General features: G+C 36.9%; 1 protein-coding gene across 1 annotated transcript; it reads left to right on the forward strand.

Annotated features, from left to right (window-relative positions):
- The first annotated feature begins 31 nt into the window (after nt 1–31).
- Nucleotides 32–27964, forward strand: LOC138332330 (beta-1,3-glucosyltransferase-like). The gene is made up of 14 exons (XM_069280384.1): nt 32–129; nt 1075–1137; nt 3706–3821; nt 4491–4573; nt 6793–6901; nt 7857–7993; nt 9365–9428; nt 10281–10400; nt 17068–17137; nt 17792–17905; nt 22495–22597; nt 23014–23139; nt 24245–24392; nt 26853–27964. The coding sequence occupies exons 1-14, from the start codon at nt 78–80 to the stop codon at nt 27090–27092; spliced, it is 1545 nt and encodes a 514-aa protein (XP_069136485.1). The 5' UTR covers nt 32–77; the 3' UTR covers nt 27093–27964.
- The last annotated feature ends 32 nt before the right edge of the window (nt 27965–27996 follow it).

Raw genomic sequence — 27996 nt, forward strand, 5'->3', positions numbered from 1 at the left:
GTTTCTGATTGGATGTATTCTGACGTCGTCCAATCAAATCACGGCTTTGAATCAGACACATTTTGACGTTTGTAAACATGGACGTGCATGGAATACACCGGGTTGCACTGATGCTTGTTGTTATTTCTGGTAAGAATTATATAAATATCGCTAATGTGTCAATGTTTGCTCCATTATTGTGTTTATTTCATGATCAAAACGAACATTTGGATGTTGTCTTCACTCCTTATAATGCATACACGAGTACTGGATGTTTCTCCAAAAACTGAGTTATCTCCCATTTATAAGTTAAGTCATTGATCAATACAACAGCAGCAGCAACAGGTGCCCGTGATAAATAGTAAATGTTAATATGACTGAAGGCAAGGCCTTAAAGAGCAACCAGATGTTTTGATATGAATCATAAACGGCATAGGAAGAGCGAAGCTGTACTTGTGTATTTTATTTTCTATTTTTAGTAGAAGACATAATTTAGAAATAAAAGGACACACTTTAAACTATAGAAGTATATGATGTAATAATTGTCTATCATAAACTTAAAGAAATGAACTCAAAGATTCGGATTTCTCTGTTTTCACTGGAGTGCCGCATATGCGAATCCTATGATTTCGCGCCATTTGTTTACGTTATGGGACGTCATGATTCCTTGTGCTCATCTTCGCCTTGGTGGATATTTTGACTGCATTCTATAGCTTTTAATTTTCAAAGTGTTATTATTATTATTTATAAATTAATAAAAAAAATGTTTAATTACTCCTAGCTGTTATGCATTTGCATTAGTTAAATATATTTACTTGGGCAAGCAGTACCGGAGCAATGCACAACCTCCCCATTTGTATGAAAAAATTGGCGGCAGCAAACTGAAGTTGTCAGTGTGTTGGATTGAAATTTGAAGATTGTGTTTTTTCTTATATTTTCATGTGTCTGTTACCTTAGAAGTGCTCCGCACTGCGCCCTTATAAGTATCGCACTATCAGTAATCTAACATTATTGGATTTCAGATGCCATGTTGAATATGAAGGCCCACATGTTCCGTTGGTTATGGTAATAAAGATTCTTATTTTGTTTGTCCAGGTATTTCATTTGTGTCTGGATCAGAAAAACAGAACATTGACAGGAAAGCAGAAAATAATTCAGGTATAGTATTTTAAACAGTAAATTACAGTATTTTCTGATATTGATTATAGTTAGACAGTGCAGAAAGCTCCTATTTTTAACTTCTATTTGTTTTCATATGATTACTACACATAATTGTAAATTCAATTTAAAAGTGCCACCCAGGTTGATTGATAAAAAACTTGCATAATTTACGTATCTTTATATGACAACGTTCGATTCCAATCAATCGCACAAGATAATTATTATTTCGTGTGACTTATAAGTTTTATCATAAAAACTACATCATTCTTGTTAAAACCATGAAATGTCTTTTAGGAATTCATGTGACACGTCTGCCACATGCTTTCAAATTATTTAAAAGTTTACTGAAGAGTGTTTTGTGTCACAGAAGTTAGGTAACAAATTACTTCAAATAGTAAATATGGGGAGAAAAAATTACATTATAGCATGTGTAACTGGACATGAATAATTGTAATATATATCGGGTAACAACTATCCAGTTAAATGTCTATGTCTTATTATATAAAAGCAGATAAGTCAATATTTGTCTTTAATTCTGATTTGATTTGGATAAGTTGTTGTTCACATTTAACAGTAAATTAGGAAAAAAAAAAATTTTTTTTTGCTCAAAAGAGATAAATCATATTCATTGAAATGTGATGGTGTACACTTTACATTATGTACATGCAGAACTCAAGAACTTGTTTGGTTTTCGTTTCAAATTTGGTTTATTGCTACAGAAAGCATTTGAGTTTAATGAACATTTAACTTCTTGTAACTAAGAAACATTAGACCTTATCACTATAATTAAAGGGCAATAAATCTGATTATTTTGCTATATGATGTCACGCACAGTATGTAGTAATTAAAAGTCTTCAGTGAAGGCAGCAACTTAGTACCAGTAGTTGATGTGTTAGTAGGTATCACCCAAACCACTCTTACCCATTCTAAAACTCTGAATTAGCTTACCAGTAGTTGATGTGTTAGTAGGTATCACCCAAACCACTCTTACCCATTCTATAACTCTGAATTAGCTTACCAGTAGTTGATGTGTAGTAGGTATCACCCAAACCACTCTTCCCATTCTATAACTCTGAATTAGCTACCAGTATGATTGTTGTGATTATGTGTTAGTAGGTATATCACCCAAACCACTCTTACCATCTAACTGATTACTTACCGTAGTTGATTGTTAGTAGTATACCAACACTCTTACCCAATAACTCTGAATTAGCTTACCAGTAGTGAGTGTTAGTAGGTATCACCCAAACCACTCTTACCCATTCTATAACTCTGAATTAGCTTACCAGTAGTTGATGTGTTAGTAGGTATCACCCAAACCACTCTTACCCATTCTATAACTCTGAATTAGCTTACCAGTAGTTGATGTGTTAGTAGGTATCACCCAAACCACTCTTACCCATTCTATAACTCTGAATTAGCTTACCAGTAGTTGATGTGTTAGTAGGTATCACCCAAACCACTCTTACCCATTCTATAACTCTGAATTAGCTTACCAGTAGTTGATGTGTTAGTAGGTATCACCCAAACCACTCTTACCCATTCTAAACTCTGAATTAGCTTACCAGTAGTTGATGTGTTAGTAGGTATCACCCAAACCACTCTTACCCATTCTATAACTCTGAATTAGCTTACCAGTAGTTGATGTGTTAGTAGGTATCACCCAAACCACTCTTACCCATTCTATAACTCTGAATTAGCTTACCAGTAGTTGATGTGTTAGTAGGTATCACCCAAACCACTCTTACCCATTCTATAACTCTGAATTAGCTTACCAGTAGTTGATGTGTTAGTAGGTATCACCCAAACCACTCTTGCCCATTCTATAACTCTGACTGATCAGAATCGGTGTCACATAGGCTGGGCATAAGAGTGAAAGAATTATTTATGATTTTTTATGACATTTTTAATAGTGAAATTTAAGGTTTTACGGTGAGCATAAAACCAATATACTTCACTCCAATGTCCAGTGAAAATATCAATTTTGATATTTCACTCACTTTTGACCAATCAGAGTGCAGCATTGACAGTGAACATATAATTTTGATTGTTACATGTACATCAGTAGTTTATGTACAAAAAAATGACGTCATATTTTTGTGTAGAAATATGACGTTATGCTCACAAAAATACAATGTAATAATCACAAGGGCAAATTACTGTAAAATACAACGGTGGAATAACCTTTGGTGGAACTAGTAGTGAAGTTCTTCTGTAAATAGAAGTGAGAAAACAAATGTAATAAATAGAATATTCCTTGTTTCTTGATGAATACCAGTAATATTTCATCTTGTAAAGTGCTGTGCACTCGTGAAAAATATCAAAGTTTCCACCTCACTCAATGAAACATAACTGGTATTCATCAAGAAACAAGGAATATCTTTTATATCTATATATTACCTGGGTATATTATGCTGTTACATGTGACACTTAAGATAATTTGAATTAGTTGAATTTGAATTGTATTAATATGTAGTCAGTCTAATTCTTCTTTTTTTTTTTCAATGATTGATAATATTTTTTGTATCTTTTCAGTCTTATTTTGTCATGTCATGTTTATTGCAGAGTTACAGCCTAAAGACATAGTATTTATAGTTTTAAGTCAGAAAAATCCATACCATGAAAAAAGGGCAGAAGTTTTTAAGGAAGATTTTGATGCACAGGTTCAGGAACTGTCTGAGGTTAGTAATATGTGTTTATCTTTGTAAGGACAGCTTATTAGGGGATAACCAGCATGTGAGCCATTATTTACCATTCATTTAATTGAATCAAACAATTAATGAGGTGAAAATTATATTCAAATGAATTGGAATACGCCTACTTGTATGTTCTCCTTTATAGGGCTAGTGAGTAATCCTAACGGTGTAGATAAAATAGATTGTCAAATTTTACAAGGCAGTCTACTCTTTTATCAAGGCACACAGAAAACTAACCTGGTCAAAATTACCAATGGAAAATGCAAGAAGACTTCTATGTGAACATACATGTAAAAGATGTAATTAAAGTGAATAGTTGGGCAAAGAAAACCGGTTTAAATACATTCATAGGCCTTCCAAAAGTCCTTACATATCAAAACGATGGTCAAGTTCTGCTATGTTATCCAGTTTTGACCATTGAAAATTGTGAAAAAGTCCCATGTAAATTAAGCGGGAAAAAAAAATCTGAAAGCGAGGCTGCATACAAATATCAACACAGACATAACCAGTCGGGAGGCCGTTTTAGGATTCCTGATATATAAATTAATTTCTTCACATTTTACCGACTATAGCCTTCCTTAATTTGCTTAACTATTCACTTGACTATAGAGATAAAAATACCAATAACAAGATGTAATGTGTTTAACTTTGCAGAGAGCTAAACCCAAGTTAATATTTATACATAAGAAACATAGAAGTGTATTAGGGGCATGGACTGTGTTTCCTCTTCTTCAAACGTAAGTAAGATTGTATATATACCAGTACATATGTAGTCAAATGTGTATGTGACAGGTTTTTAATTCTTTGTGGTGAATTCATTTTCCATCAAACCTGCAAAGAAAGACCACATAAGAGGCAAATTTTAACCCATACTTGACAGGGCTATCCCGAGGTTGCTAGGGAAAGATAACTCTTTCTTTTACCGGGGTAGGGAAATGACAGCACACACAAGCTAGACACATTACTTCTGGCCGTCAAGCCTGGGATTGAACAGCTAAACTCTTTCACTCGGGTTGAGATATCGCTGTCCACTGGACAGACCCATATAAGATTCTATTAGTCTTTATAGCCATGTGGTCTTTATACATAGGTTCATTTGTGCTGAAAATATAAGCCATTTAGGAAAATGGGACTATGGACTTTACATACAGAGGTAGTTGCTAAGACAGGCTTTACTGTAAATATGATCTGTATTGGTATCAGTGTATTGCAATAAGATACAAATAATATTCTTTTTTTTATCCACTGCTTTCACCGAAACGAGGGATATTAATTTGAGTCTGTGCGTCTGTCCTTCCGTTGGTCCATCTGTCTGTTTCTAACGCTTGGTTTCCATGCAATAACTGCCACAAATCTTAAAGGTAGGTTTCGCCCAATGAAATATAAAGTCTACGAAATTGAAATTTATCCTGTTCATAGATATAATCTTCAGATCATTTTTGATGCAAACAGCGATTAATATGGGTGGTCAGTACTAGCTTGACCAGGAAAATACTCCTCTAAAAATAGAACGAAGTCAAGCTTTACATAGAACATGACATATTTTTTCCAAAACGAGGCCGCATCAACAAAAGGAAGCATGCAATAAAATGTCAGATAGAAGTGACAGTCTTGCCACGGCATGTTTAGTAAAAACAACAACAACAAATCGAAGTACGATGGATTGTTTATACATGTCATATAATCTATAACACTTCAAATTACTTACATACGTTCACTAGCTTAGTACATCAAACATATATGTAGTTAGTCTGCCACTGTATGTGCGCTGGCACATGAGTTGAAATTTAACTCACCACGAGCAACACAGTCCAAACAGAATCCAGGCGAGTTCCGCTTGAGATGTGGCTTCTATTTCTTCTATTGCTACATGCCATCTATGAGTTTCATTCCCTAGATATATATCCTAGGGTGCTACTGATTCCATTCTAATTTCATACTCTTTGATGCCGATTCTGATACATTTTTTTCTCACATGCTTTCGTTCAGCCATTTTGTTTACTTTTAGTGCGTAACAATACGCATGCGCGAAATTTCGACAACACAATCCATCGCAGCTTCATTTGCATACAATCCTGTCAGCCTGACGATATCGTAATAAATCAAGGATTTCCTTCAATTTTGTATTCAAGACACATTTGTTCAATCTCAAACGCATAAAGAAATTAAATTGAGGCATTTTAATATGTTTTTTTTCACATTTTCTTCCGTTTATCGGATTTTACAAAAAAATATTTATTTGGTTGGGCGAAACCTACCTTTAAGCGATTTTTCTTGTATCTTGGTCACATGGTTAAATGTGCAGATGGCCCACATGAGTTCGCTCGGCACCTTCATCGGACCCTCTTTGGCAGAGTAATGGCCCATTATTTAACTAAAAACACCATTTTCATCTGTTTCCATTTTATAACTCTTGCAAATATTACCAGATTTTCTTGAAACTTCGTGACATGGTTAAATGTCTTGGGGCCTTGGCCAAGTTTGATTGGCACTTTCAAAGGACCCTATTTGACAGAGTTATGGCCCTTCAAATAATGAAAAATGCCATTTTCGGCAGTTTCAGTTTAATTATTCTTGCGAATATTACCGGATTCTCTCAAAACTTGGTAAGTTACTAACATTGTTAAATATCTCAGGGCCTTGGCCAAGTTTAATCAGCTCTTTCATTGGACCCTATTTGGTGGAGTTAGAAAGCAGGGGATAAAAATTCCACTAAGTTTTTTTTCTTCTTTGAATCTTTTTGGGGTCATGAAAAAATCACTGTGAAAACAGCCATCTCAGATTTTGAGAGAAAACATACCACAAATAAATACAAAATGCTATAGCTTATAGCAAAACCACCTTTCATGCTAACATTCATGCTAACATATTATAATTATTTTTATACATTTGTTGCCAATGATGTATTTTCTTCACCAACAGGAGTGTTTACTATGACTGTTTTGCTGATTTTCAGTTTTGCTGAAGAATATGCGGACGCCTCATGGCTGTTTGTGTGCGAGGAGGAGACCCGTGTAGACGTACACAAACTGGTCAAGGTCCTCCAGAGGTTTGATCACACGAAGGTCTGTACAGAGAAAAAAAGACCGTTTGTTTCCTTTATTCTTTAAAATACATGATAATTTTGTCTAAAAATACTTGACTTTCACATTGTTTGTGGAAATTGTCTATTGGATAGGTTAATACCAGACTGCTCCTTATCTGAACACATTCCCTTATGAAGACACAGTTGAATTCTTCTAATTCAAAGGCTATAGGAGTTCATTATGAATTTTCTGGGGTCAATTAGTCAAGAGAGTAAAAAATGGGTGCTTAATGATGTGATTGACTTTTAGATTTATCAAAATGTTTTTAATCTAAAAAAAAAGTAGATTTCATTTCCATGACATGGTAAAGTACTTAGCTAGAAAAGGCTGAAGTGGCCAAGTGTTTAAGATGTTGCAGCACCGCAAGTTTGAAGCCAGGTACTGACTGCTGGTTTTCTTTGGGAACTCCAGCTTTCCTTCGCCTCCTAAATCTGGCACATCCTTATCACTCAATGTTAATAGGATGTTAACAAAGCAAGCCAAACTTTAACTAGAAAACATTAAATGATTTTTGTTTGTTTGTTTGATTAATTAACGTCCTATTAACAGCTATGGTCATGTAAGGACGACCTCCCATGTATGCGATGTGTTGCGTGAATGTTGTGCAAGGTGCATGTTTTGGGAGACTGCGGTATATTCATATTGTGTCTTCTTGTATAGTGGAACTGTTGCCCTTTTTAGGGGCGAACGCTCAACTCAAGGCCAAATGTGAGGCGGTGCCAAGGGAGGCATTAGGAAAGATAAAGTCAGTTAGGAAGAAGAGAAAAAATAAGATCCTAAATTTAGTCGCCTTTTACGATCATGCAATAGGGGCAGCAGGTACAATTATAACGCCCTACCTGCAGGGCCAAAAACATTGAATGAAAAATTTACTCTGTGTGTAATGCAAAATAAAATTTGATCTCTAAATTTGAAATGCTTTTTTGATTGACAGGAACTGTATTTAGGGCACCCTCTTAGGGACCAATCCCCGACCATCATACACCATTACGCCTTCCATGAAAATCCAAGTAAATTTGCATATGCAGATTGGGGAGCTGGCTTTGTTCTTAGTCAATCTCTTCTAGCCAAGTAAGAACATTTTGCTTTTTATGTTATAAAACAAAATTTAATTTGATAGTAAAACTTTAAACATTTATAAATATATAATCAAGATTGAAAGGGAAAAGAAATACCAGTACAAAGTACAGTATTATAAGCTAATACATTGTAAATCATTCTTATGAAATATTACGATAATTTCCTTGGAATTAGAAGTTTAGGATATGCACCGTCATATCAAATTACATATAATCCGTAATTACTGTTACAGTGGAACCTCCCGAAACCGATCATGGTCGGTGCATAGAATTTTGGCCGGTTCATAGAGAGTTTGGTTTGGAGAAGTTAACCGAATATCGATCATTACGATCCGAATTTAATTGATCGGAAGTCGTTTTCTACACTATACTGTACTGCCTGTATGCCTTGTTTCCGTTATAACCGTCCGATATTAATTGTTAATGTGAATGTTATCACAAAAGAGAGAATCATACGTTCAAAAGGAATGGATTACAGCAATCTCAACTTTTTTACCGCTTATAAACGTTGTTAGTTGCGTGATTGTTCTTGGGGATGTTCTCGTCTGCACTAACCTACATACAGCCGATCGCTTCCGGTTACGTCAAGAATCAAATTATGTAAATATGGTCTAATTACACGATGACCAGTCGATGCCGGTCATTATATGACATGGTCATCGTCTAAAACAATGCATGGCTTCGACTTCTTCATACAGATTATTTACGTTATCTGACAACTTCATATGTAAATAAATAACACATGAAACTATCAAGATTGAATACGGAACTTTCTCTTTATTACTAGCTCTGCTTGTTTTCCTACAGTAAACAAACCGCCAGTGCACGTGGTAGACCTTCGTTAAATTCTATACAATTGATATAATTAAATAATTACTCCACCATCACTGGTATAATTACCGTGTACATATACCTATAGCTTCCACACCTGTATACATGCCCCAGGACATGGCATGCGACAACTATGGATACAGGTACGTATGTATTTCACGGTCTGTTGATCAGACCTTAATGCAAGCTATCGGTGTCGCTCAGGTAAGGCCGGTTTTCAGAAGTGTATTTTATTTACATTCGACTATTCCGATCTCAAAATCGGTCCGGTATTCGGAATTGGGAAGGATCAGTGTTGGGAAGTTTTATTTACTATTAATAAAGAGGAATTAATTCCGTACATAACACCCATGTTCGGTTTCTAGAGGTGATCAGTTTTGAGACTGTATTAGTAGCATGAATATTTTCAATTTTAGAAAGATGATTTTTTGTTGACAACCCTTAGTGACAGGACTGTTTTTTCTTTCTACACTGTATTAATTCTCAATCTCTTTTGTGTATATCCTGTTTAGCTTTTGTTCGTTATTTTTAGGACGGGGAAACGTTGGCCTGATAAGGACTACAAAATAGATTTCACGATAGATCCCAAGCATGAGGTAAAAATTAACTCTTTATCAATGTTTCAGTATTTTGTATCTCTGCAGTACTGAGATACAGTATGGTCAATGCTGTCATAATTGTTCCCCTTGACAACATGTGCTACTTAAATTGCCTGTAACAGGCCTATATGTTGTTCATAGTACAGAGAGACGTTATATCAAAACGACTAATCAAGCAATCAAGGGGAGATAACCTCAATAAATTCTTCGTTGTTTATTGCAGCAGTACCAATGGTATTTGATTTTGTTTATCTGTATTGTCATTTACTTTGTTATATGTTATTTCTGTTAGATCATTAAATCATTATTAGCTCACATGGTCCGAAGGACCGAGGTGAGCTTATGGGATACTGCAGCGTCCAGCGTCCAGCGTCCAGCGTCCGGCGTCCGTCGACAATCGACTTCTTCTCCATAACTGCTGGTCGGATTTCAACAAAATTTGACTGGTAGCATCCTTATGGGCTACTAACTGAAAATTGTACAAACAATGGGGCTAACCCCTCAGGGGCCTGAGGGGCGGGGTCAAAAGGGGTCAATTTGGCTATTTCCATATAAACGACTTCTCTGAAACCAAGATGGGATAGCACCCATAATGCAATGGTAGCATCCTTATAGGGTTGGGATTTGAAATTGTACAAATGATAGGGCTGATTCCCCCGGGGACTTAGACAGCAATAGACGCGGGGCCAAAACTAATTGTAAGAGTCTTTGTGATAATTACTCACAAAAAAAAACAACAAGTATATGATTTTGTACTCGTATACATTGTACAAATCATAACAAATTGTCATTCTACTGAAAAATAATACTACTAATCTGTAACAAAGGAAATCCTTTTGTCTATTATAGCTTGCCAAGTACATGTATAGTGATGCCATCAACGTGACCTTGACCCCAGTCACAGAATTGTGTTTGGTTAAAAAGTCCACCAAATGTGCTTCCTGGTATCCAATGAAGTTCCCAGACTGTGTAAGTGCTGAATAGTGTATTTTTGTGGGCCATAAGCCAGATCATTGTCAATAATAATAAAAACATACTTTATTTTTAATCAACTCGTCATCTGACACAGTTTACTATTTATCCTATGACGAACATCAGTACATCTGTTTATATTCATATATGGTTGTAGTACATGCTATGATGCATGTGTAAAACTATTTACATTATAAACTGCAATATATCTACAATTCATCTAAACAAAAGAAAAGAGGTTTTTTAATGTGATACTTTATTTATCAGATGATTCTGTATTTGTGGGTGAGTTGATATGGTTAGTGTCTATTACAGGGGTAAGATGATTCTATATTTGTAGATGTGTTGATATGGTTGGTGTCTATTACAGGGGTAAGATGATTCTGTATTTGTGGGTGAGTTGATATGGTAAGATGATTCTGTATTTGTGGGTGAGTTGATATGGTTGGTGTCTATTACAAGGGTAAGATGATTCTGTATTTGTGGGTGAGTTGATATGGTAAGATGATTCTGTATTTGTGGGTGAGTTGATATGGTAAGATGATTCTGTATTTGTGGGTGAGTTGATATGGTAAGATGATTCTGTATTTGTGGGTGAGTTGATATGGTAAGATGATTCTGTATTTGTGGATGAGTTGATATGGTTGGTGTCTATTACAGGGGTAAGATGATTCTGTATTTGTGGGTGAGTTGATATGGTTGGTGTCTATTACAGGGGTAAGATGATTCTGTATTTGTGGGTGAGTTGATATGGTAAGATGATTCTGTATTTGTGGATGAGTTGATATGGTTGGTGTCTATTACAGGGGTAAGATGATTCTGTATTTGTGGGTGAGTTGATATGGTTGGTGTCTATTACAGGGGTAAGATGATTCTGTATTTGTGGGTGAGTTGATATGGTTGGTGTCTATTACAGGGGTAAGATGATTCTGTATTTGTGGATGAGTTGATATGGTAAGGTGATTCTGTATTTGTGGATTCCTGTGATTCTGTATTTGTGGATGAGTTGATATGGTTGGTGTCTATTACAGGGGTAAGATGATTCTGTATTTGTGGGTGAGTTGATATGGTTGGTGTCTATTACAGGGGTAAGATGATTCTGTATTTGTGGATGAGTTGATATGGTTGGTGTCTATTACAGGGGTAAGGTGATTCTGTATTTGTGGATGAGTTGATATGGTTGGTGTCTATTACAGGGGTAAGATGATTCTGTATTTGTGGATGAGTTGATATGGTTGGTGTCTATTACAGGGGTAAGATGATTCTGTATTTGTGGATGAGTTGATATGGTTGGTGTCTATTACAGGGGTAAGATGATTCTGTATTTGTGGATGAGTTGATATGGTTGGTGTCTATTACAGGGGTAAGATGATTCTGTATTTGTGGATGAGTTGATATGGTTGGTGTCTATTACAGGGGTAAAATGATTCTGTATTTGTGGATGAGTTGATATGGTTGGTGTCTATTACAGGGGTAAGATGATTCTGTATTTGTGGATGAGTTGATATGGTTGGTGTCTATTACAGGGGTAAGATGATTCTGTATTTGTGGATGAGTTGATATGGTTGGTGTCTATTACAGGGGTAAGATGATTCTATATTTGTGGATGTATTGATATGGTTGGTGTCTATTACAGGGGTAAGATGATTCTGTATTTGTGGATGAGTTGATATGGTTGGTGTCTATTACAGGGGTAAGATGATTCTGTATTTGTGGATGAGTTGATATGGTTGGTGTCTATTACAGGGGTAAGATGATTCTGTATTTGTGGATGAGTTGATATGGTTGGTGTCTATTACAGGGGTAAGATGATTCTGTATTTGTGGATGAGTTGATATGGTTGGTGTCTATTACAGGGGTAAGATGATTCTGTATTTGTGGATGAGTTGATATGGTTGGTGTCTATTACAGGGGTAAGATGATTCTGTATTTGTGTGAGTTGATATGGTTGGTGTCTATTACAGGGGTAAGATGATTCTGTATTTGTGGTGAGTTGATATGGTTGGTGTCTATTACAGGGTAAGATGATTCTGTATTTGTGGATGAGTTGATATGGTTGGTGTCTATTACAGGGGTAAGATGATTCTGTATTTGTGGGTGAGTTGATATGGTTGGTGTCTATTACAGGGGTAAGATGATTCTGTATTTTGTGGGTGAGTTGATATGGTTGGTGTCTATTACAGGGGTAAGATGATTCTGTATTTGTGGATGAGTTGATATGGTTGGTGTCTATTACAGGGGTAAGATGATTCTGTATTTGTGGGTGAGTTGATATGGTTGGTGTCTATTACAGGGGTAAGATGATTCTGTATTTGTGGATGAGTTGATATGGTTGGTGTCTATTACAGGGGTAAGATGATTCTGTATTTGTGGATGAGTTGATATGGTTGGTGTCTATTACAGGGGTAAGATGATTCTGTATTTGTGGATGAGTTGATATGGTTGGTGTCTATTACAGGGGTAAGATGATTCTGTATTTGTGGATGAGTTGATATGGTTGGTGTCTATTACAGGGGTAAGATGATTCTGTATTTGTGGATGAGTTGATATGGTTGGTGTCTATTACAGGGGTAAGATGATTCTGTATTTGTGGATGAGTTGATATGGTTGGTGTCTATTACAGGGGTAAGATGATTCTGTATTTGTGGGTGAGTTGATATGGTTGGTGTCTATTACAGGGGTAAGATGATTCTGTATTTGTGGATGAGTTGATATGGTTGGTGTCTATTACAGGGTAAGATGATTCTGTATTTGTGGGTGAGTTGATATGGTTGGTGTCTATTCAGGGTAAGATGATTCTGTATTTGTGGTGAGTTGATATGGTTGGTGTCTATTACAGGGGTAAGATGATTCTGTATTTGTGGATGAGTTGATATGGTTGGTGTCTATTACAGGGTAAGATGATTCTGTATTTGTGTGAGTTGATATGGTGATGTTATTTATATGGTAAGATGATTCTGTATTTGTGTGAGTTGATATGGTTGGTGTCTATTACAGGGTAAGATGATTCTGTATTTGTGGGTGAGTTGATATGGTTGGTGTCTATTACAGGGGTAAGATGATTCTGTATTTGTGGGTGAGTTGATATGGTTGGTGTCTATTACAGGGGTAAGATGATTCTGTATTTGTGGGTGAGTTGATATGGTTGGTGTCTATTACAGGGGTAAGGTGATTCTGTGTTTGTGGGTGAGTTGATATGGTTGGTGTCTATTACAGGGGTAAGATGATTCTGTGTTTGTGGATGAGTTGATATGGTTGGTGTCTATTACAGGGGTAAGATGATTCTGTATTTGTGATGAGTTGATATGGTTGGTGTCTATTACAGGGGTAAGATGATTCTGTATTTGTGGGTGAGTTGATATGGTTGGTGTCTATTACAGGGGTAAGATGATTCTGTATTTGTGGATGAGTTGATATGGTTGGTGTCTATTACAGGGGTAAGATGATTCTGTTTTGTGGATGAGTTGATATGGTTGGTGTCTATTACAGGGGTAAGATGATTCTGTATTTGTGGATGAGTTGATATGGTTGGTGTCTATTACAGGGGTAAGATGATTCTGTATTTGTGGATGAGTTGATATGGTTGGTGTCTATTACAGGGGTAAGATGATTCTGTATTTGTGGATGAGTTGATATGGTTGGTGTCTATTACAGGGGTAAGATGATTCTGTATTTGTGGATGAGTTGATATGGTTGGTGTCTTATTACAGGGGTAAGATGATTCTGTATTTGTGGATGAGTTGATATGGTTGGTGTCTATTACAGGGGTAAGATGATTCTGTATTTGTGGATGAGTTGATATGGTTGGTGTCTATTACAGGGGTAAGATGATTCTGTATTTGTGGATGAGTTGATATGGTTGGTGTCTATTACAGGGGTAAGATGATTCTGTATTTGTGGTGAGTTGATATGGTTGGTGTCTATTACAGGGGTAAGATGATTCTGTATTTGTGGATGAGTTGATATGGTTGGTGTCTATTACAGGGTAAGATGATTCTGTATTTGTGGATGAGTTGATATGGTTGGTGTCTATTACAGGGGTAAGATGATTCTGTATTTGTGGATGAGTTGATATGGTTGGTGTCTATTACAGAGGTAAGATGATTCTGTATTTGTGGATGAGTTGATATGGTTGGTGTCTATTACAGGGGTAAGATGATTCTGTATTTGTGGTGTGAGTTGATATGGTTGGTGTCTATTACAGGGGTAAGATGATTCTGTATTTGTGGTGTGTTGAAGTGTCTATTCAGGGTAGATGATTCTGTTTGTGTTGTTGGTTTGTCTATTCAGGGTAAGATGATTCTGTATTTGTGGATGAGTTGATATGGTTGGTGTCTATTACAGGGGTAAGATGATTCTGTATTTGTGGGTGAGTTGATATGGTTGGTGTCTATTACAGGGGTAAGATGATTCTGTATTTGTGGTGAGTTGATATGGTTGGTGTCTATTACAGGGGTAAGATGATTCTGTATTTGTGGATGAGTTGATATGGTTGGTGTCTATTACAGGGGTAAGATGATTCTGTATTTGTGGGTGAGTTGATATGGTTGGTGTCTATTACAGGGGTAAGATGATTCTGTATTTGTGGGTGAGTTGATATGGTTGGTGTCTATTACAGGGGTAAGATGATTCTGTATTTGTGGGTGAGTTGATATGGTTGGTGTCTATTACAGGGGTAAGATGATTCTGTATTTGTGGGTGAGTTGATATGGTTGGTGTCTATTACAGGGGTAAGATGATTCTGTATTTGTGGGTGAGTTGATATGGTTGGTGTCTATTACAGGGGTAAGATGATTCTGTGTTTGTGGTGAGTTGATATGGTTGGTGTCTATTACAGGGGTAAGATGATCTGTATTTGTGGGTGAGTTGATATGGTTGGTGTCTATTACAGGGGTAAGGTGATTCTGTGTTTGTGGGTGAGTTGATATGGTTGGTGTCTATTACAGGGGTAAGATGATTCTGTATTTGTGGGTGAGTTGATATGGTTGGTGTCTATTACAGGGGTAAGATGATTCTGTGTTTGTGGGTGAGTTGATATGGTTGGTGTCTATTACAGGGGTAAGATGATTCTGTATTTGTGGATGAGTTGATATGGTTGGTGTCTATTACAGGGGTAAGATGATTCTGTATTTGTGGATGAGTTGATATGGTTGGTGTCTATTACAGGGGTAAGATGATTCTGTATTTGTGGGTGAGTTGATATGGTTGGTGTCTATTACAGGGGTAAGATGATTCTGTATTTGTGGGTGAGTTGATATGGTTGGTGTCTATTACAGGGGTAAGATGATTCTGTATTTGTGGATGAGTTGATATGGTTGGTGTCTATTACAGGGGTAAGATGATTCTGTATTTGTGGATGAGTTGATATGGTTGGTGTCTATTACAGGGGTAAGATGATTCTGTATTTGTGGGTGAGTTGATATGGTTGGTGTCTATTACAGGGGTAAGATGATTCTGTATTTGTGGATGAGTTGATATGGTTGGTGTCTATTACAGGGGTAAGATGATTCTGTATTTGTGGATGTGTTGATATGGTTGGTGTCTATTACAGGGGTAAGATGATTCTGTATTTGTGGGTGAGTTGATATGGTTGGTGTCTATTACAGGGGTAAGATGATTCTGTATTTGTGGATGAGTTGATATGGTTGGTGTCTATTACAGGGGTAAGATGATTCTGTATTTGTGGATGAGTTGATATGGTTGGTGTCTATTACAGGGGTAAGATGATTCTGTGTTTGTGGGTGAGTTGATATGGTTGGTGTCTATTACAGGGGTAAGATGATTCTGTATTTGTGGGTGAGTTGATATGGTTGGTGTCTATTACAGGGGTAAGGTGATTCTGTATTTGTGGGTGAGTTGATATGGTTGGTGTCTATTACAGGGGTAAGATGATTCTGTATTTGTGGGTGAGTTGATATGGTTGGTGTCTATTACAGGGGTAAGATGATTCTGTGTTTGTGTGTGAGTTGATATGGTTGGTGTCTATTACAGGGGTAAGATGATTCTGTATTTGTGGATGTGTTGATATGGTTGGTGTCTATTACAGGGGTAAGATGATTCTGTATTTGTGGGTGAGTTGATATGGTTGGTGTCTATTACAGGGGTAAGATGATTCTGTATTTGTGGATGAGTTGATATGGTTGTGTCTATTACAGGGTAAGATGATTCTGTATTGTGGGGTTGATAAGTTTTGGGTGAGTTGATATGGTTGTGTCTATTACAGGGGTAAGATGATTCTATATTTGTAGATGTGTTGATATGGTTGGTGTCTATTACACAGGGTAAGATGATTCTGTGTTTGTGGTTGAGTTGATATGGTTGGTGTCTATTACAGGGGTAAGATGATTCTGTGTTTGTGGATGAGTTGATATGGTTGGTGTCTATTACAGGGGTAAGATGATTCTGTGTTTGTGGATGAGTTGATATGGTTGGTGTCTATTACAGGGGTAAGATGATTCTGTGTTTGTGGGTGAGTTGATATGGTTGGTGTCTATTACAGGGGTAAGATGATTCTGTGTTTGTGGATGAGTTGATATGGTTGGTGTCTATTACAGGGGTAAGATGATTCTGTGTTTGTGGATGAGTTGATATCGTTGGTGTATATTACAGGGGTAAGATGATTCTGTGTTTGTGGGTGAGTTGATATGGTTGGTGTCTATTACAGGGCCCAGAGATACCAGTTGATGACCTGTATATAGCGGTGAAAACATGTGCCAAGTATCACAAAGAAAGAAGTGAGTTGTGTACATCTATATTCCATACAAATATGAATTTAGATTTTAAATAAGAGTTCTGGCTGTTAATAGGATATTCAACTACTTAAATTTAACCAAACTAAGAGTGTTCTGGTACAGTGTGGTACAGTTATCAAAGCAACAATTATATCAGCTTGTTTAAAGAATACTTACTCTGTTACTTTTAATTTCAAACAAGTTTAGCATTTTACTGTGAAAGTTTCAAATATTTCTATTTAAGAGAGTTATCTACCCCTAGGAGTCAATATTGGTTGACACTTCATAAAAAATATTATTTGTAAAAAAATATTTGCATTATTTTTAAAATTGAAATAACAAAAACAGTACACATTCATAAGAAAAGATGTGTACATATGAAAAAGACTAAACTAAATTTGAAGTAGAGCTGTCAAAACAAACATCAACTGAGCTATCTGCTTTCTTATCACTCAGCTATTATGACAATTACATTCTGAAGATAAGGATAGCTGCTAAGAGTGCTATGATAAACCTACCTGGTACAAAGCTATATTGTAGGATTAGTATTTCAGTATCTTACCTTTATTTAGACTTTGAGGTCTTACAGAAGGAAATCAACATTATATTAATTTCCATAGTAAAACTTGTTGAAGTAACACCTTCAATCTATTTCAGTTTCTGTTGTAAAGAAGACCTGGGGAAATGATGCCAAAAATGTGGAGTACTACAGCGACACAGAGGATAGTATGATCCCAACCATTAACCTGGGGATTCCTAACACAGAAAGGGGTGAGAAGTGATAGGAGTGGTAACCTTGGATAGGCATGGTTACCATGGATAGGAATGGTTACAATGGGTAGGAATGGTTACCATGGATAGGAATGGTTACCATGGATAGGAATGGTTACTGTGGATAGGAATGGTTACTGTGGATAGGAATGGTTACCTTGGATAGGAATGGTTACCTTGGATAGGAATGGTTACCATGGATAGGAATGGTTACTGTGGATAGGGATGGTTTCCTTGGGTAGGAATGGTTACCTTGGGTAGGAATGGTTACCATGGATAGGAATGGTTACTGTGGATAGGAATGGTTACAATGGATAGGAATGGTTACTGTGGATAGGAATGGTTACTGTGGATAGGAATGGTTACCATGGATAGGAATGGTTACCATGGATAGGAATGGTTACTGTGGATAGGAATGGTTACCATGGATAGGAATGGTTACCTTGGATAGGAATGGTTACCATGGATAGGAATGGTTACCATGGATAGGAATGGTTACCATGGATAGGAATGGTTACTGTGGATAGGAATGGTTACTGTGGATAGGAATGGTTACCTTGGATAGGAATGGTTACTGTGGATAGGAATGGTTACCATGGATAGGAATGGTTACTGTGGATAGGGATGGTTTCCTTGGGTAGGAATGGTTACCATGGATAGGAAGGGTTACCATGGATAGGAATGTTTACCATGGATTAGCATGGTTACCATGGATAGGAATGGTTATGATGGATAGGGATGTTTACTGTGGATAGGAATGGTTACTGTGGATAGGAATGGTTACCATGGATAGGAATGGTAACAATGGATATGAATGGTTACCTTGGATAAGAATGCTTACCTTGGATAGGAATGGTTACCATAGATGAGAATGGTTACAATGGATAGGAATGGTTATCATGGATAGGAATGGTTATCATGGATAGGAATGGTTATCATGTATAGGAATGGTTACCATGGATTAGAACGAATATACATACTCTCTGGCTACTATACCTTTCGGCCTGAAAGGAATTGGTCCTTATGTGGTGTAGTTGAGCACTGCCTCCAAAAATCACTCAGGCATAGTTTTCTGTACTTTTTTGTAGGTTTCCAATTATTTTATGCGTATACATGCAATTACATATTATTTTTGTCCAAAACAAACATAACTACCATTCTTTATACCCACCATACTGCTCACAAGACGTCAAATTCACAATTTGTGAACATGCTGTATAACTTCTCTTCAGAAAGACCTTCATATGTATTATGTAAAAAAATAATGCCTCAATGAGAAATCAATATTTCATATGCTTCAGTTTTATTGCCTAGTAGGTAAGCGATATCAAACAAATACGATAAAAATGGAAACAAATGTTTAATAATGGTTTGCATAATCATTACTTTGCTCCATAAGAAGTAATAGGCACCAATTGTAGCTCCAAAGATGACAACATTTTCTGGCTAAAAGTCTTTTGAGCTACAATATTGCAGATAACTGTGGATAAGAAGGTTTACCATGGATAGGAATGGTTACTGTGGATAGGAATGGTTACCATGGATAGGAAGGGTTACAATGGATTGGCATGGTTACCATGGATAGGAATGGTTATGATGGATAGGGATGGTTACTGTGGATAGGAATGGTTACCATGGATAGGTATGGTTACTGTGGATAGGGATGGTTACTGTGGATAGGAATGGTTACCATGGATAGGAATGGTTACTGTGGTTAGGAATGGTTACCATGGATAGGAATGGTTATGATGGATAGGGATGGTTACTGTGGATAGGAATGGTTACTGTGGATAGGAATGGTTACTGTGGATAGGAATGGTTACCATGGATAGGAATGGTTATGATGGATAGGGATGGTTACTGTGGATAGGGATGGTTACTGTGGATAGGAATGGTTACCATGGATAGGTATGGTTACTGTGGATAGGAATGGTTACCGTGGATAGGAATGGTTACTGTGGATAGGAATGGTTATGATGGATAGGGATGGTTACTGTGGATAGGAATGGTTACCATGGATAGGTATGGTTACTGTGGATAGGGATGGTTACTGTGGATAGGAATGGTTACTGTGGATAGGAATGGTTACTGTGGATAGGAATGGTTACCATGGATTGGCATGGTTACCATGGATTGGAATGGTTACTGTGGATAGGAATGGTTACCATGGAAAGGTATGGTTACTGTGGATAGGGATGGTTACTGTGGATAGGAATGGTTACTGTGGATAGGAATGGTTACCATGGATAGGAAGGGTTACAATGGATTGGCATGGTAACCATGGATAGGAATGGTTATGATGGATAGGGATGGTTACTGTGGATAGGAATGGTTACCATGGAAAGGAATGGTTACCATGGATTGGTATGGTTACTGTGGATAGGGATGGTTACTGTGGATAGAAATGGTTACCATGGATAGGAATGGTTACTGTGGTTAGGAATGGTTACCATGGATAGGAATGGTTACTGTGGATAGGAATGGTTACCATGGATAGGAATGGTTACTGTGGATAGGAATGGTTACTGTGGATAGGGATGGTTACTGTGGATAGGAATGGTTACCGTGGATAGGAATGGTTAATGTGGATATGGATGGTAACTGTGGATAGGAATGGTTATGATGGATAGGGATGGTTACTGTGGATAGGAATGGTTACCGTGTGGGAGGTTAGGGATGGATTACTGTGGATAGGAATGGTTACCATGGATAGGTATGGTTATGATGGATAGGGATGGTTACTGTGGATAGGAATGGTTACCATGGATAGGTATGGTTATGATGGATAGGGATGGTTACTGTGGATAGGAATGGTTACCATGGATATGGATGGTTACTGTGGATAGGAATGGTTACCATGGATAGGAATGGTTATGATGGATATGGGATGGTTACTGTGGATAGGAATGGTTACCATGGATAGGAATGGTTACTGTGGATAGGAATGGTTTCCTTGGATAGGAATGGTTACCATGGATAGGAATGGTTACCTTGGGTAGGAATGGTTACCTTGGATAGGAATGGTTACCATGGATAGGAATGGTTTCCTTGGATAGGAATGGTTACCATGATAGGATAGGAATGGTTACTGTGGATAGGAATGGTTACCATGGATAGGAATGGTTACCTTGATTAGGAATGGTTACCATGGATAGGAATGGTTATGATGGATAGGGATGGTTACTGTGGATAGGAATGGTTACCATGGATAGGTATGGTTACTGTGGATAGGGACGGTTAATGTGGATAGGAATTGTTACCATGGATAGGAATGGTTACCATGGATAGGGATGGTTTCCTTGGGTAGGAATGGTTACCTTCGATAGGAATGGTTTCCTTGGATAGGAATGGTTACCATGGATAGGAATGGTTACCTTGGGTAGGAATGGTTACCATGGATAGGAATGGTTACTGTGGATAGGAATGGTAACCATGGATAGGAATGGTTACAATGGATAGGAATGGTTACATTAGATAGGAATTGTTACCATTGATAGGAATGCTTACCATGGATAGGAATGGTTATCATGGATAGGAATAGTTACCATGGATAGGAATGGTTACAATGGGTAGGAATGATTACCTTGGATAGGAATGGTTACCATGGATAGATATGGTTACCTTGGATAGGAATGGTTACCATGGATAGGAATGGTTACCATGGATAGGAATGGTTACCAAATATAGGAATGGTTACAATGGATAGGAATGGTTACCATGGATAGGAATGGTTACAATGGATAGGAATGGTTACCATGGATAGGAATGGTTACCTTGGATAGGAATGGTTACCATGGATAGGAATGGTTACCTTGGATAGGAATGGTTACCATGGATAGGAATGGTTAACTTGGATAGGAATGGTTACCTTGGATAGGAATGGTTACCGTGGATAGGTTATGTTTGTCTTGATGTTTTATTTTCAACCATGGTCACGCAACAGTAGAGGAAATCTGGCATAACCAGGGGCCAACTCGATTTGTGCTCTTCAAATATGAAGTTTTCTCCGATGATCTTCCAATATAGCTGGAAGAGCATTTAGAAGCACAAGATCTATAAATTAAGTGATCGGAAGTTGTATTCAACAATTACAAACGATTGTTAGGCTTAGAGAAAAAGAAGTAAACTGCAGTCTGCTATTAATGAAGATTTTTCTTCAAGATAGTGAACTTTAGGCCTCTGAAATTGAAAGTGGCATGTATAGGTTAAGTTATGTTAAGTAAATGGCAGAAGTATGTCATATTTGATCACGTCTTCCATATCATAGGAATCCAACTAAGCATGATAGAAGTATGAATACCTGTAAAAACCCAAACAACTTAATTACTGTAAGCCACTTTATTTCTATGTATATTTTATTTCACATCGTTAATTTTGACATACATTTATTTGTCAATACATAAATTTACAATCAAGGGCTGTTGAGTATGTTCACTTATCTGTAATTGCATTTTACACTATTATTAACGAAATATTTGAATTCGCATTTGAACTCTGTTGCGAAATTATGTAAAATTTGTATCTCAACAAAGAAAGTTGTTTACAATATCACATTATGTGCTACATTTGTCTTGTTGCTGATATTTCAGGGCATTGTGGGAAGACTATGGCCATCATAAAGAGGATACAGTCCCACCCAAAGATATCACATATCCCCTGGTATATTATTGTTGACGACGACACCATCATCAAGTGAGTTGTAATCTGGGTTATACAGAAAATCAATTTATAAGTTTCATGTTCAAATAAAATTCACATATTTCTTAATTTGCTAAATTTTATCACAGCAAAATAGTTTCAACTAGAAAAACAAAAGAGCTTTTTAACAGTCAACCACAAATAAAATCGTAAAAACTGGTCAGATTTGATGACGCAGAAAAATGAGTTGGTTTGCAGTTATTTGTGTATGACAAACTATTGCCAGTATCTAAAGGGAAATAAAAGAGAGATTTTTAGGTCAGGATGACCTATAGCCGTCATGCTTTGTCCGTAGATGTGCGCTAACTTTTCACTTTTTGAACTGTTGCCAAGCTAGTCAGTTGACTGTTAAAGCTCTTGGGCCTCTTGTTTCATGCAATTTCCATCCAAAATTAATTATTTCGTTTCAGTTTAAGGAGACTGAGGAAGTTGTTGGCCTGTTATAATCCAAACTTCCCAATCCACATGGGGGAGAAATATGGCTATATGGTAACCAAGAATGACCATGGTTACACTTACATCACAGGGGGAGGAGGGTAAGTAAATGTTATATAACTCCCCCTCATTTCTCTACTGAGGTGGTATAATCCAATGGGGGGGAAGAAGTATGGCTATATGGTAACTAAGAGCGACTACTTACACTTACATCACAGGGGAGGAGGGTAAGTAAACGTTATATAACTCCCCTTTATTATCTGCTGAGGTGGTATAATCCAATTGGGGGAGAAGTAGTGGCTATATGGTAGAACCAAGAAATGACCATCGGTTAATTACCACGTATTACACTCTTACATCATCCAGTTGGAGGGGGAGTAAGGGAGGGTAAGTAAATCCACAGGGGGTGGAGGTAGTAAGTAAACTCTTTTATATAACTCCCCCTCATTTCTCTACTGAGGTGGTATAATCCAATGGGAGGGGGAGTATGGCTATAGGGTAACCAAGAATGACCACGGTTACACTTACATCACAGGGAGAGGAGGGTAAGTAAACATTATAGAACTCCCCCTCATTTCTCTAATGATATGGTACTATGGGTATTCAATAGGAAGAAGTGTTAACTTTTGCTTCTTTGTCCATATAGGAGTACAAGAAGGCTTTGTCTTGTCCCTTCATCTTCTCTTATCATGCATACAAGATGAAGAGGGTCAGTAATAACAAATGATCTACCCTTTTCTTTCCTGACTTAGAATCATCCATCCAAGCATTACTTCCTTTCCTGTTGTGTGATGTTAAATGAGGGAGGAGGTTATGAAATGCACGCCTATCTCAGCCGTATGATCCCTATAAAGAAATATCACCTTTATGGTATGAACCATTAAGAGAAAGTAGGATATCACAAACACAAACACTGTTCTGTCTGAAGTGATTGACAGTCACCTGCGATAAATCGGGCACTGATAGCCTGGAAAACTCACAATTCAAACTGAAATGTCGGAACAGATTTGAATATTGGCTACTAATACAGTAAATTATGTTTATAACAAATTCATGGTTATAACTATGTTTGACGATAATAGACAGAGTTTAGCAGTCTGGAAATGCTCAATCCGGACAGTTTGGGCTGAAGACACCGATTATCGAGGGTCCACTGTTTATGATCCATGAAGTTTTCCTTTACCTCCATTTTAAATCTGTTTGTAGGATGGTGTTCAGTAAAGAGGCTATAGATGTATTGGTGCTGACTCATCGCGCCGATTGTCCTTCTAATGACGCACCCGATGATATGATCCTCGGACGAACCTTCAAGGCTGTAGGCCTGCCTTTAGTACACAGTCCATATTTCCATCAGGTAAAAATCTACATGTAACTACTTATTAAAAGCATTTTACACTTTATAATGTAAAGTAACTTACCTAAACTGGATATCACGGAGCCAGCATATTTGGTTAGTAAAACAAGGTTTCTGGATTATACAGGTTTTAATTATTATCAGTTAAGAACGAAAATGCCATAAAATTACGCTGGATTATAATAATATATATCAAATTTTTCCTTTTCCAATAATATAAGGGCAGGTTTTGATAAGTTATACTGTATATCCATCACCTTATTCCGTCTGTCCATGTTACAGAGTCGCCTCCCTTGAGGGTAGGCATACATTGCGATGGCATTATTTTGTGAGCGCAACTTGCATCAATTTCTCTGAAAAATATTATGTTACCTCGCAAACACATGATATCACAATCAATATATACTCACTGGGGCTGATAACTCTGTAATTTTCAAATAAGGTATATAAGTTTGAAGAAAAGTTGAGAAAAGCATATTTTGACCCCTACAAAGCACCAAATGAACTTTTTGTTCAATACATGTATTACAATCAGAGATATATCATTCTTTATATGCTACTTTTTGGCTTTTTAGGTCATCTGACCGAAGGTCAGGATGACCTATTGTCATCGTGTTTTGTCCGTCATCGTGCGCCGTGCGTCGTGCGTAAGACTATTTATACAAAAGCCTACTCCTCCTTCATCCTTTGATGGATTTCATCCATGTTTGGTTTGAAACATCATTTGGGAAGGACAATCATATTTTATAAAAATGAACCTGGTCCGACCCCTAGGGGCTGAGAGGTGGGGCCCCAACAGGGCAAATTTTCTTATTTTACGCTTTAAAATCCTACTCCTCCTTCATCCTTTGATGGATTTCATCCATATTTGGTGTAAAATATCATTTGGGAAGGACAATCATATTTTATATAAATGAGCCTGGTCCGACCCCTAGGGGCTGAGGAGTGGGGCCCCAAAAGGGCAAATTTTCTGATTTTAGCTTTAAATCCTACTCCTCCTTCATCTTTGGATGGATTTTATCCATATTTAGTGTGAAACATCATTGTGGAAGGACAATTATATTTTATATAAATGAGATAGGTCCAACCCCTAGGGGCTGAGGGGTGGGGCCCCAAAAGGTCAAATTTTCTTAATTTAAGCTTTAAAATCCTACTCCTCCTTCATCCTTGGATTGATTTCATCCATATTCGGTGTGAAACATCATTCGGGAAGGACAATCATTTTTTATATAAATGAGCCTGGTTTGACCCCTAGGGGCTAAGGGGTGGTGTCCCAAATGGGGAAATTTTCTTAAATTTAGCTTTAAAATCCTACTCCTCCTTCATCCTTGGATGACTTTCATCCATATTTGGTGTGAAACATCATTGGGGAAGGACAATCATATTTTATATAAATGGGCTTGGTCTGACCCCTAGGGGCTGAGGGGTGGGGCCCCAAATGGGGAAATTTTCTTAAATTTAGCTTTAAAATCCTACTCCTCCTTCATCCTTGGATGAATTTCATCCATATTTGGTGTGAAACATCATTGGGGAAGGACAATCATATTTTATATAACTGAGTCTGGTCCGACACCTAGGGGCTGAGGGGTGGGCCCCAAAAGGGCAAATTTTCTTAATTTTAGCTGGCCCACTTCCTGTTTTCAGGTTTCGGTCTCCGATCTCAATGAAAATTGGTCTATAGGGGTTTTAAATGATGCCGAACAACATTTAAACATTTTCGTAAAGATTTTGGTATTCCAAGATGGCTGCTGGCCCACTTCCTGTGTTCGGGTTCAGTCTCCGATCTCAATGAAAATTGGTCTATAGGGGTTTTAGTCTCCGATCTCAATGAAAATTGGTCTATAGGGGTTTTAATTGATGCCGAATAACATGCAAACATTTTCGTAAATATTTTGGTATTCCAAGATGGTCGCTGGCCCACTTCCTGTGTTCGGGTTCAGTCTCCGATATCTCAATGAAAATTGGTCTATATGATTGATTCAGAAGGGTGAACTTTAGGTGAGGACAATCATATTTTATAAAGGACCGAGCTAAGACCCATGGGGATAGTACGGCAGAGGTCAAAAATGGGAGCTTTGCTGAAATTTGGCTTTAAAATCTGACTCCTTATATTAATCCTTGAATGGGTTACAACCATATATGGTGAAGGGCTACCAAGTTTGTTCAACAAATGACATTTACCTATTTCAGAAACTTACACATTCAACTAAGAGTTCCTTGTATTGTTTATATTAATTGTTAACCACTACATGTACTTTATACTGTGACTTTGTTGTTTTGTGCCATGAGTCAGATGACCATTAAGGCCCATGGGCCTCTTGTCTTCTATATCATATGACCATTTGAATTTATCAATTCAATAAAATCTGTTAAAATTGTCAAAACCGTACCTGGGTTATAAAAAACCGAGTATTGATTTATAATGTTTTATAATCAATTATCCTTAAATTTTCCTTGAAGGCTCGACCCGTGGACTACAGTCCCGAGTTCCTATCAGCCAGAACAGCAATATCATTTCACAAACACTGGATGAACGATCCGATACAGACTTACCAAGATCTTATTGCTTCTGATGAGTCTATGGACACAGCAGACACAGAGGAGGGAGAAACATCTGGAGCTCAGGACTCCGAAAATCTAAAAAATATAGATCTGTCTCACGCAAACCTGAAGGAAAGTGATGTGAAGGAAGAGTTATGATATCGGTACATTTAGTTGTGTTAGAGAACTGTAAACCAACTTTCTTTCACATGAAATTTACTGTTTCAAATTGTGCGATCAAAGTAATTTGGTCAAAATTTTATCTCTACGAGTTGATATCTACACCATTTATGTCAATGAAAATTTACATTTCTACAAATGTTGATCTTCACAAACTTCTTTTGGAATGGAAGTTGTGAAATCTAGTAGTCACGAAAGACAGCTGGTTTAGAGTATAAGAAGTCCCTTTTCTGACATTTGGTTACCAACTTATATATGGTTTTTCATGGATTTGGTAAGGGTACTGTTTCAATTTTTAATAATTTGTTTGGAAGTTAACTTTTTCTACATGAGTCAGAATTGTTTTGTAAATTATTTTTTCAGATTTATCTATTTATGCAGCAATCAAATCCAATTTTATGGACAAAGTATATCTCCAGCAAATATAGTATCAATGAAGTATGATAGCTAACTACCCGGTATAATTATCATTGTATTATCCATGCAGCCATCTATGTATCATATAATGAGCAATATGTAGCAGATGCACTTTCTACAAGATGTATATATATATTGAACATTTAAAAAAAAATCTATTCATAAACTCACTATCATATTATTTATTTTTGGTATGGAAGAATTAGGTTTTTGCCATTTTGTTTGAGAGAAATTAAGAGTAAAATGAATGGCCCTGAAAAGGGAGTGATTAAGAGTAAAATGAATGGCCCTGAAAAGGGAGTTTTATTGAATGTAAAATGCAGTTTACATTGTTAACAAATCAAATATTTAGATGTAATTCAAATTAAGTAGTAAATTGATTTAGAAATGTATAGCACAGTTTACAAATTATCAATAATTCTAAGATTAACAAACTCTTTGGCAAAAAACAAAAAGCAAAAGGAAT

This window comes from Argopecten irradians, chromosome 9, assembly GCF_041381155.1.
Source record: "Argopecten irradians isolate NY chromosome 9, Ai_NY, whole genome shotgun sequence".
Lineage (NCBI taxonomy): Eukaryota > Metazoa > Mollusca > Bivalvia > Pectinida > Pectinidae > Argopecten > Argopecten irradians.